The following is a 12,975-nucleotide window of genomic DNA, read 5'->3' as shown; positions in this document are numbered from 1 at the left end:
TGCCTTTCAGCATCTGAGTTTCATTCTGAAGAACCAACAATGTAATACTAATCTTAATCCCTCTGTCCTTCTGCTCTTCACACATTTCAGTTAGCCTTAAAAATCTGTTTGCTTTGAAAATCTGAATTGATCCAGCACCCACAATTTTATTTTAAGGAGAGGGAGGAACTTCCAGATTTCCCTTATCTTTGCATGAAAAGTGCTTCTATTTTCACTCCTGAATAGCCTAACTTTAGTTTTAGCTTTGTTGTTCTTGAGTTATATTCAGAGAAAATATCCCCTGTATGTGAAATGTTGCACAGGAGAAGGAGACCATGCACATGCCTGTGCCAAATCTTTGGAAAAGCTTTTCAATTCAGTCCAACATGCCTGCTCTTTCTCCACAATCCTGTAAACATTTCCCCTTCAAATACAAATTCAATTCTCTATTGAAAAATAGAAATAAATTTGCTTCCATCAGAATTTCAGGCAGTGGGTTTGAGATCTCAACTTATTATTCAAAAAAAGTGTCTTTTTTTCCAGTTTTGCTATGCATTTTAAATCTGTGCCCTCTTTTTATTAATTCTTCTGCCACTGCAAACAGTTTTGCATTTACTCTCCAAAATGCATTTTCTCATTTACTCTACAAAATTCATTCGTAGTTTTGAAAATCTCTCTTAAATTGTCTTTTATCCTTCTTGGTTCTAAGGAGAACAACCCCAACTTCTCCAGTCCAATAACTGAAGTCCCTGATACCATCCCAGTAAATGTCTTGCACACTATCTCCAGGGTCTTGACATCTTTTTAAAGTGTACAACATTCATCTGATGTCTCAGCAGTGTTCTATAAAGTACAACATTCCACCTGATGTCTAAGCAGTGCTCTATAAATTTCAGCAATCTACATCGACTTTCATTTACTGATCCATTTTTTTCTCATTATTAATTAACTTTGTCTTGGATTAACATCTCCAGAAGTTTCTCCCCAAATAACTTAAGGTTGACTAGCTTTATCTGTCAGTTTTATCCCTCATGTCCTTTTTAAGCAGTGTGGTTAATATTTGCAACCCTCCACTCCTCTGGCATTATTTATCTTCGATGAAAGGATATCTACTTTTTAATATAGCTTTAACATTTAACCACCTCAATTAAATTTTTTTGTTAAAAATGCCAAGCATCTCATAATCACATATTTTCTTTATTACACTTTTCTCAATTTACTCTGCCACTTCAAATATTTCTGTGCATAAACTTTCCAACATCTGTTCTCTTTAAGATTGTATAATTTATTTCATTAGTCCTTCCAACCAAAGATTATCACTTTGTACCTCTCAATGTTAAACTTCATCTACCAGTCTGTCTATTCCACCTGTCTGCTATATTCCCTTGAAATCCATTATCACACTGTTAACTATTTTTCTGAGCTGCACATCAGCAAATCTTGAACTTTTGTCTTGTACAAAATCATTAATAGAGGTCAAGAAGAACAGTAGTTCTAATATTCTCCACCAAAGAACACTATTGTATACTTCCTAGAAAACTGAAAAACAACTGCTCACCATTATTCTCTACTTTCTGTCCCTTGCATTGGATGCAGTCCCCTATTCAATTTTTAATTCCATGAGTTTTGCTTTTTCTAACAAGACTATTTGGCACTTTGTGAAACACTATTTGAGAGTCCATAAATATTTCAACTATCACACTCTCATCAAGTCCTTTTAGTTCATGAAAAAAACTTAATCCTTTTTTTGGCAAGTCTACATCGACTTTCATTTACTGATCCATTTTTTTCTCATTATTAATTAACTTTGTCTTGGATTAACATCTCCAAAAGTTTGCCCCAAATAACTTAAGGTTGACTAGCTTTATCTGTCAGTTTTATCCCTCATGTCTTTTTTAAGCAGTGCAGTTAATATTTGCAACCTTCCCCTCCTCTGGCATTGTTTATCTTCAAGGAGGATGAAAGGATATCTATTTTTAATATAGCTTTAACATTTAACCACATCAATTAAATCCTCCTTAACACTCTAAACACAAGAATAAGACTCATCCTGTAAGTATCCACCCAACATAATTTCTTATGCCTTGGTACAATTCTGGTTTACTTGTGCTACACCCCATTGAAGGACCAAGGACTAAGCCACAGCTGAATGTGGAAGTTCAGAATGGATCTGACCAAGGTTCTGTATGATTGAAGCATGACTTTGTCCTTTTATTTTCTGACATTCTTGAGTTAAAACTGCCAACATTCTTTTAGGTCTCTTGTTTGCTTTTTGTTTGTTTGCACTGCTTTTTAGTGACTTTTCAGGTATTTCTTTTTCAAAGTATGGCACCACTAGGAGTGTGATGAGCCACCTTCTTTAACCACTGCAGTCCTTCTGGTGAAGGTATTCTGACAGTGTTGTTGGGAAGGAAGTTCCAGGAATGTACACAGCAACAGCCAGTGATATAGTTTGAAATCAGAATAGTATGCAGCTTTAGAGGAGAATGTGCAGGTGGTGTTGTTTCTATGCACCTGCTGCTCAAGTCCATCTTGGCGATACAGGCCATAGGCTTAGGAGGTGCTGTCAGAAGAACTTTGGTTAGTAAATGTTGTGGGTTTTGTCGGTGCTAAACACAGCAACCTCTTTGTGCTGCCGATGTAGGCATTTAAAATTTAGCATAGTTGATGAAGTGCCAATCATGCATACTGCTTTGTCCTGGATCGTCTTCAGCAACTTGAGAGTTGGAGCTGTGCTCATCCAGGAAAATGGATATTACTCCATCAAGCTCCTGATGTGTGCACTGTAGATGGCAAAACGACTTTGGGGGTCAAGAGATGAATCATTCATGCAGGATACCCAGTGTCTGATCTGCTCTTGTAGCCATGGGATTTTTATGGCTAGTCCAGTTGACATTTTAGTTAATGGATTTTCCCCCACTAGGATGTTGATGGTGGGGGATTCAACAATTGAACATCAAAGATAGACCTTCTTTTGTTGAAGATGATCAGCGTCTGGCATTTTTGTGGAGCAAATGTTAATTGACATTTACCTGCCCATGCGTAAACACTGACTAGGTCTTCCTGCATGCAGGCATTGACTGCCTCATTTGCTGAAAAACTCCATTAAAATTGACCATTGTGCAATTCTCAGCAAACATCCCCACTTCTAACCTTCTGATGCAAAGAATATACACAGCAACAGCCAGTAATACATTTTGGAATGTCATCGCTGAAGCAGCTGAAGATTGTTCCTCTGGGCAAGGTCTAGGACACTGCCCTAAGGAAAAATCTTTCTTTGTGCAAGGTATGACTTCAATCATTGTAGTCTTTTCTCCATGAAGGCACTGATTTCACATTTACCATGGCCGTTCAATGCCTCACTCAGTCAAATGCTACCTTGATGTCAGGAGTATTCACTCTCAACTCACGTCAGGGATTCAGCTCTTCTTGGTCCATGTTTGCACCAAAGTTGTAATGAGATCTGGTCCTGGCAAAACCCAAAATGGGCATCAGTGAACAGATTATTGCTTGAGTTAATGCTGTTTGGTAGCACTCTTGGTGACTCCTCCTCACTTTGTTGAGACATCCAGACAAGCACTTGAATCACCACTGTATAGGAGGCTACAGACCAAATGCAGGTAAATGGTACGAGTATAGACAAGTACAATCTTAAGCATGGACATGGTAGGCTGTAAGGTCCGTTTCTGTGCTGTATGGCTCCTTAATTCTAACAAATTATCAAATTAAAAAAAGCACTCGTTATGCATGTCCTACATGTACTTTTATCCAGTTCTACTGTGATGGCCTTTTCAAGTGGATACAGAGGGAGTTATGCAAGCCTGCTGATGGTAACTGGAGGACACCTAAGACAGCTCTGGTAGGTCATAAGAGGACCCAGATGCAAAGTGCAGCACATTAGTTGCAAATGGTGTAAAGTCTGGCTCATCTGGTTATTAAGCACCACATTGCCCCACATTTAAACAGGTTTGTCATTTTGTTAGTACCATTTGCAAATAGGAATCTCCTTTACAATTTAAGATTAGCTCAGGAGCACACAATAATTGAAAATTTTTCAGCTTCCAGACTAACTGTGACATCTGGACCAAGACATCTATGTTTCAATTATGTAATCTTTCACTACTAGAAAAGCTCTCATAAAATTGCCTATGATAAACTGGATGATACTCTAGTTTACAGTAACCTTTGGAAGCAACATTGTTCAGCCATTTGCACTGAAATCCTGGACAGTAAGCAGATCTACTTTAATCTTGCTGAGTGACAGCTGCCACTACACTGGGGAAATAGTCTCTCTGATGCAAAGCCTGGGAATGGGAGACCCCATTCTTTAAGCTGAGATTCTCAGCCTGCAAAATGGGGAAGATATGTGATTACTTTTCATTATTTTACTTTAATGCAAGAAATTTGGACTGTTTTTAGTAAGTTTATTTTAATCCACAAAATGTATTAATTATTTACATCATTGAATATTTTTACAGATTTGACTTTGAATGCCACAGTCATTTAAAAAAATCTATTAAAGTCAATAGTTTTAGTGGATACCTATATGATTTAGAAGCACAGTGAAATTTTACTTACATGTTCACACCTGCTAAGTCTGGATTGGGAAGATTCTATGTGAACCATTATTTTATGTTTTATTTTACTAATAAACTGAACGTATACTTAAGTGACTTGTCCCTTTAACGTTAAAACACTAAATGCTCCAAGTAAATATAACCTGAGATCATTCAGTTTATTTGCTGTTGTATCTGGAATTTTTAAGAATAGGAATTAAGCAGTTATTCTGAGTTTGTAGTAACCTAGTATTTTAATGGTTTTCAACTTTGCATTTTGCACCTGCATGAACCAAGATAAAATCTTGGCAAGAGAAAAGGAATTTCTATGCTCCTTCAGTATACTTTTTAAAAAATTAATTTAAATATTGAAAAAAATTACCCCCTACCCCACCTGACATTCCCATTAAAAGATATAATTATCCTCTGCCCAATAATGAATTACTTAATGAACTTCACACATATTATAATCTCAACCAATATAGTAAATTCAAAACAGAGTGGGAAGAAGCGCCCAGCACTAGAAATAGTGTACTATGTCTGCAAAGCACTATTAATTTAAGCTTTTTGACTTAGGACAGAAGGCACATTAATTTCATACTGAGTGTGCATCCAGGGGCCAAATTTCACAAGCAGTTGGCAAATGGTAAACAAAGCAGCATGGAGTGAAGCCATCCCTATAACAGGAAAGACTGCATCTGCTACCAGTGGTGAAAGTCATTCTACTGGTTAAAGAAGCTTTGTGGATGCCATAACAGCACACGGGGAGAGTGCATACTGATTTTCAGATACAGTTCTGCATGCCTTGGTCAGCATGGCAGAGAGGAGAGAGATCCTCTCCTCTCTACCATGCTGACCAAGGCATAAAACCCGAAGAAGGACATAGTGCTGCAAAAAGTTTAATAACCTCATATAGCTGGTTCAGTTCTGTGAATATGCTATCAAGATGTTTAGTGCACTGACAAACCTGACAAAAGTACAGTATATTTTAAATGTAAGGGATGACAAGCAGAAAGAGCCACATACGGAGGAGGAGGTGTGGCATTGGGAGACAGAGGCTCGAGAGTGATAAACTGGGACACAAAGCGACAAGTGTTGGAATCTGATAAATAAGGACTGTAATACACAGCCAACTGTCTTTTCATTGGCTAAGTAGAACTGTCCTTGTTCCAAATCTTGTCTGGTACCACTTCCTAACTCTTTCTCCGTTATCAGTCATCAATGACTGCATCGGTGTTGCTTCCTGCACTTCACTACCAACTTCCACCCTGCTCTCAAATTCACTTGGACCATTTCTGACAATTCTCTCCCTTTTCTGGACCTTCTGCCCCTCACCCCTCCTCAGTCCACCTATCACCCCACCAGTCTCAACCACTGCCCGTCCCTCGCCTCCATACTGGCTATTTTCCCTCTCTACTCTGTCCTGACACAAGGTGTTGACCCACAATTTCGACAAATCATTTCCCCCCTCCCAACTCCAGATGCTGCTTGACCCACTGAGTTCCTCCAGTAGTTTGCTTTTTACTCCAAGTTAATTAAGGAAATGTTCTCACAAAAAAGAACATTTTGTTATTGACCTTCTGCTCAGCATCCTTCCCATCCCCAACCCCCCTGACTCCCTTCTCCATCTCCTGACACGTTGCCCTGCTCTGCCTTCTTCCTTTTAAGCTGAAGAACCTTATCTCCAGATGCAAGTGAATTGAAGAAATATAGAATTGTAAAACTGTCCCTATAATCCACCAATGCTCCTCCTGATTTCTGAACAACAGGATTCGACTGTGCAAATCAAGCATATGTGCACAACTAATTCAACAATCACCAGCAAATTTTCAAGTAATTAAGGATCCCTTTAAACACCACAATTGGATGGACTTTTTTGCATTCAAAATCCACATGCCATTAGCAGGATCATCAAGGTAGCATCACTTCACATCACATCCAATCTGATACCATTATCTGTCATTATCTTATCTGCATATGTGAATGACACATGTGGAACTTTGCTAATGAATGTTCCAAATATCACAAGCAGTGTTAGAAATTGGAAGCAAATTGGCAAGCACTGAAATAAAACAATGTTACACAGCTCAGTTTTGTAGCCATTCCTCTGTTTGCTAGACAAGATAGAGAAAGGAAGATTATTCCTATGTGGAACAAATTAGACAAGTGACTGAGCCAAAGGTAGTTACAAATAATCTAATGATAAATTTTGAACACAAGATACAGGAAGATAAATCAGAATTTGTCTGGGTTAAATTTTGACCTCGTATACGATATTCTATATATATAGAATAACAGGTTGGGAATGCATTTCGCTGTGTGTTTCAATGTACATGTGACTAATAAAGAAATCTTATCTTATTTTATCTTATGTTCTTTAAATCTGTTAAATTAACCTATTTCCTGAATTATCAAATTATTGTTTCATTGCCAGTTTCTAATTTGACTTGCTGTTTTACTGAATATCTGCATCCGTTAATCTAACTCTACATCTTGTACCTCTTATACATGGAATCTGAAGACTTCTTACTCACCCAATTCTTTTATTGCGTCTTGATGATTTCTCTGCACAATATTTCTCAGTTGCTTAAAAAAAACACATTTTTCATTTAGTATGTTAGAATTGGTGACAATTATTTTTTCAATTTTCTCTTGAAAAAACAGGAACTCTGAAGTGTGATTCCATAAACACTTTCAGCTCTTTGATATATTACCCAAGTTACCATCCTTTATTAGTGATTCTTGATGAAGATCATGAAGATAAATCTGATCCTATCCTCAATGCATGTTCATATAAATGCATTTTTCAGCAAACATCACTTCAGTGGAAACAGTCTGATTTTCTCCCTCCTGAGCCCAGAGGTCCATGATTACTGCAACCTTGGTTCTGACATCCCGGCTAAAATAGCTCAAGCTCTGAAAGGTTTTGACATTACAACAAAGGGGGAGGATATTTGGCCCATCATGCATTTGCCTGCTCTTTGAAGGAACTGCCTGATATTGCATTAGAACCAGTCTTTCCCCATAACCCTACAAATTGGTCTCTTTAAATACATCCCGAATAACATTTTTAAAGTTCCCTTAGAATCTTCTTGTACATTTCATATGTGCATTACTGTACTTACACCCCCAAGACCCTTAAGAACTTACACCCACCTCAAAAATCACACTGTTATGATTAAAGTGCGTCTCCAAGTTGGTTTGTTCATACTGCAACACTTCATACCTGCTCACAATAACTTATTTCTACAATTAATCAGCCTATTTCACCAATCTGCCTCCAACCTCCTGAGGTTTCTTACCACCCTCCTCACAATTTACTAAATTGTCAGGTTTTATTGTCTTCAGAATAAAGACAAATGACAATTGTCTTCTGTTTTAAACTTCAGAATACTGCTCCTTATACTATATGGGCTATTTAAGTAAAAGAAAATAAGGAAGAGAAGTAGGTGAAGGCCAGTCAGTCCCTTGTGCCTGTTCCACCAAACAATAAAATCATGGCCAATCTCTTACCTTGGTACCATTTTCCTGTACTAACCCCTTATCCCTTGATTTCCCTAATATCTAAACATCTACTGATCTCGGTCTTAAATGTACTCAATGAATGAACCTTCACAGCCCTCTTTGGTAGAGCACCATCTTCAGTCAGTCAAATGGATGATCCATCTTAGCCATTTTGTCTCTCCACAATTACAGAATCTAATTTGATTTATTCCATTTGATAAAAAGATGGTTTACCTGTGATTTAGCAAAAGCAATGGCCTTTAACCACATTTCAGCCACAATGCTCCAGGATGCAATCTGCTCCAGTACAACAATAAAATTTGACGTCTATCTGATGATCTTGGTAAAGAGCCAGATATGTCATCTACATCAATCAATTACCACACCATCAATCTATTTTTAATCAGTAGCAGAGAGAGAATTAAATAAACAATAACCTGGCAACCTATGCCCAGTTTGGGCTCTACCATAACCATTCCATTTCTGAACACATTGTTGTCTAGGTCCAAACATGGTCAAAGGAACCGAATTCCAGGGATGGAGTCAAAGTGACTGTCCTTAACATCAAATCAACATTTGACTATATGTGACAGCAAAACAGAAACCAGTGGGAATAGGTTTAGAACTCTGCAACAGCTGGTTCTTAGCTAGCACAAGGATGGCCTTGGCTATGGGAGACAAATAGTCACAGTTCCAGGATATTAATGCAGAGGTTCCCCAAAACAGTGACGAACCTAACCACATCCAGCTGCTTCATCAATGACTATTCCTCCACTCTAAGGTCAGACAAAGGGGTATTGTCTGCTCATTGTACAATGCACAGTTCTATTCACAACTCTTCACATAATGAAATAGTCTATGCTCACATGTAGCAAGATCTGGCCAATATCCAGGCTTGGGCAAAATTGTAGAAAGTTACAATCATGCCACTCAAGTATCAGACAATGACAAGAAAGATATTATCATTGTTGAATCCCTCATCATTAAAATCATGCTATCATTAATCATAAAACTACTGCTACAAAAACACTTTAGTTCAAGGACAGGTTAGAAGCTGGGAGTTCTGTGGCAGGCAACTTGTATCTCAACTCAAAAATCTTTCCCACCAAACACTGGGCAGACCAGTATTTCTGATAGAATACTCTTTACTTGCCTTGATAAGTGCAGCTTCAACATGACCCAACACCATCAAGAACAAAGCATTATTCTTTCCATCATTTTAAGCCTTTTCTTTGCATCTAATAGCAGGCTTAATTTCTTTAGTTTGGCACAGATAGAGTCCCTATCCTGTAAAGTCTTTATTCCTCAATGGTGTGAGAATTATGAAGTACTTCTTTGCTTGCCACTGCTTATCCACCACCATACTTTTAAATATAATTTCCAAATTCATTTCAATCAACTTTCCCTTCATTCCTTTCTAACTGCCTCATCTAACTGAATATGAAATTCCTATCATGTCAAGAATTACTCTTCTCCAGAAAATCCCTTGTATTATAAGCACTAATTAATCCTGCCTCATAACACATGCCAGATCTAAAATAGTCTGCTCTCTGACTAGATTCACAATGAATTGTTTAAGACAACTGTCTTATCCTTGAGATTCCCTTTGCCAATTTGATTTCCCCATTACCTATAATTATTGCATTACCTTTGTATCCAAGATCCTACTAACTACTCCCACCAAAGTCATTTGTAATTTCTTATCTCCAATCAAACTGATTCTACTTCCTATTTTTCTGAGCCAATGTTCTTTTGCATTACTGTCCTCATGTCATCCTTTATTCTCAAAACTACTCCACCATCTTTTCTATCTTTCTAATATGTCAAGAACCCTGGAATTCTAGTCCCAGTCATGGTCACCTGGCAACTGTGTCCCTGTGACAGGTTTTACATCAAACTGATCCATTTCCATTTTTCTCATCAACTTACCCATCTCATTAAATGTTTCATGAATTCAGATAAACAATCTCCAATTCTGACTTTTTAACCATTTCCCCCATAAGCACTGTACTCTTTCTATAATACACCCTGCCCAATCCTGTAAGACTCTGTTTATCATTAACCATATTGCTACACTGCATGACACCTTGTCCTTTCTCTTTAACTCTCAAACTTTCCCCCTTATCTGAACCTTCGCCTGTTAGTTAATTTTAAGTGCTCTCCTCAGCCTTAGTTACTCAATTTACAGGAAATTTCTTCCCAGCATGATTCAAGTGAAAATTATCTCAAAGGAACAGTTCCTTCTTTTCCCAGTACCGGTATCAGTGCCCTCTAAATTGAAACCCCTTTGTTTACCATCCATTAAAGCACATATTTGAATCTTAAATCTGCTTGACCTCACCTTATGTCAAATAACACAGAGGTCAGGTAATAACGCAAAGATTAGTATTCTAGTGATCCTGCTCATTCACTTATACCGCAGCTCCTCTTAATCCCTCAGCAGAACCTGAGAATATCTAGCAGGCACTCAAAATGGAAGGTGAGCTTGTTGATGTACAACATCAAGCTTCTGTCACAAAAAATCTGCTTAAGCTCATACGTTTAAACCGCTGCTGACAGAGCTGCAAGTAGCAACAGATTTGAGCTATATCCTGCCTTTAAGGATATTAGCAGAGCCTGTAGACAAGATGGATAACCAATCACATCACTATTCAAGTAAACTGGGGGAAAGTAAAAAGGGGATGTTATGTCAGAGATACAAGGCTGGTGGTTGGATATGTTCTCTGCAGACATGATGGGGAATCTGAGAGCCCGTATTGCCCATCTGGTACAGATAAAAAAAATAACATAGGACTAAAAACACTGGCTGGTTTACAGGCGCCTTGTGGCTGGCAGCAACACAAATGTAGAGCGAACTAAGGAAAGAAATAAAAGCTTGTGGGAAAGGTAAAGTGCTCTTTACTTATTTCAACATACTGCCTTTATTGACTACACAATGATTCATTCCTCTATTTGCCTTTATAACTTGCACCTTGCTATCTTGATGTCACAAAGGATACCCTGATAAGTTGACAAGCAATATTTATTTTCACTGAATATCTTCTATTTGAAATAACCCACACATTTAGTCATTTAATGCTTTGCAAAATTCAGTGAGGTTAGGAAGCGCATGTTTCAGTTACAGCTGTTGCAGTAGTCATAACAAGATTCACTTAACGTATTGAATAGGTATGACTACTTATGAAAATCATGAGAAAACATGGCAAAAAAAACCCTTAACTTTCAAGAACTGGAAACCAAGTACAAGGCATTGAAAACACTTAATGAAAGAAGAACACCTAAAGAAATACCAGTGTCAAACACGTTACATTGAATATCAAGATAAACATTTTTTAAAAATGAGAGCAAAAATACCAAAGTAGTATGACATAACAAGAAATCCTGATGAAGGGTCTCAATCGAATCATTGACTGTTTATTTCCCTCCATAGATGCTGCCTGACTTGCTGAGTTCCCCCAGCATTTTGTGTGTATTAACATAACAAAAAAATCTGGAATTAGAGAAGGTGCTCTTTGCTTGGTACAGGTCTTCCCCACGTTACGAATGTCTGAATCATGTACAGCCCATACATACAAACATGCATTTTGGAGACCAGCGGGATGGATTTGCTGGCTGCTGCAGGGCTGCAGGCATCTTCTACCATGTGGAGATTCAGTTCACGGCAACATCATTGCATCTTGCAGAAACATCTGAATGATTGAGTTAAATACCCTGGTTTAACAACATGTTGGTTGACTTATGTTTTTGTTTAAATACATTTCCGGATGGCCGCATTTCCAACTTGCAAACTGCTTGGTTTACAAAGAGTTCTCAGGAACAGAACCCTGTTGTTACCTGGGGTGGACCTGCATAATGACACAGTCAAAGCTGACCCAAGGATAGCTTTCACAAAAAAGATTTTGTGGAGTGAGCTGAAAGTTTTGCAAAGAAAATGGATGTTGACAATTTTAGTTCCAACAATGGTTTCTTTTCACAGTTTAAAGTGCAAAGTAGTGTGGAAAAGATTTGTGCAAATTTGTGCAGACATTTCAAATTTGCACAACTGGCATAAGTGCATTCAAGAATTTACTCAAGAGTTTAACCCCACTGACATCTTTAATGCAGAAGAAACTGCCATCGTCAACAAATGCATACTAGATAAAACTTACTGTGCCAAAGACCAAGCTGTATTTGCTGCTAAACAACCAAAAGATTAGGTGTCACTTCTTGATGCCACAAACAAATCCAGAACCAAAAACCAGGGCTTGTTGCTCATTGGTAGGTTCAAAAAGGCAAGATTTTAACCGTATCAATTGTTTGCCAGTTAGCAATACAGCAAACCAAAAGGCCTGGATGCCATCAATGAAAGGCCTACTACTGATTGCACGTCTGGGAACAATTGTTTATCCAAGGGCTTTATGCCAGCTTCAGCACCTGCCACATCACTCCCTGTCAACTTTTAAAACTTGAACAATATGAAAAGCATGGAAAACATTAGAAAAATAGCAAGTCTAAAGAAGTCACCATGAACCACTTTGTTAGTAATTGCTGATCTGGTGTCAAATCAGCATTGCACACTAACTTACATCATGAAATGCCTTTTCAACAGAAGTCAAACAAAATGGTCAACATACATTCATGAACATCTCTACTAAGATAAACATTACATCACAAGCTTTGCAATGATCACTACAAACACCATTTTGCAACTCCAAGAACAATCCTATTACCCCAAAAAGATGCTACATAGTTCAACTTCTTGTCCAAAAATTGTTCCCACTCTGTAGAATGTCACCAGGGGTATAAAATTAGTAACACATTGATGGATTAATTGAGTAAAACTAGCAGATGACTTTCAGTGCAAACAAGTGTGAAGTCATCCACTTTGAATAGAGATATTTGTTTGTTTTCTGTGTCAAAATTAGAAATAGTAGAAATCCAACGAGATTTTGGGAAG

At 37.8% G+C, this 12,975-nt stretch overlaps 1 protein-coding gene across 1 annotated transcript in view; it reads right to left on the bottom strand.

The window, feature by feature from the left end:
• LOC127577987 (sodium/hydrogen exchanger 10-like) overlaps positions 1-12,975 on the bottom strand; it is a 160,533-nt gene that overhangs the window by 25,031 nt on the left and 122,527 nt on the right. Inside the window, exon 17 of the mRNA XM_052029694.1 lies at positions 7,070-7,121. Coding sequence (XP_051885654.1) covers positions 7,070-7,121 — 52 coding nt within the window. The remainder of the gene's footprint in view (positions 1-7,069; positions 7,122-12,975) is intronic.

Source organism: Pristis pectinata, chromosome 14, assembly GCF_009764475.1.
Source record: "Pristis pectinata isolate sPriPec2 chromosome 14, sPriPec2.1.pri, whole genome shotgun sequence".
In the NCBI taxonomy this organism is placed as follows: domain Eukaryota; kingdom Metazoa; phylum Chordata; class Chondrichthyes; order Rhinopristiformes; family Pristidae; genus Pristis; species Pristis pectinata.
This window is presented reverse-complemented; position numbering and strand designations above follow the sequence as displayed.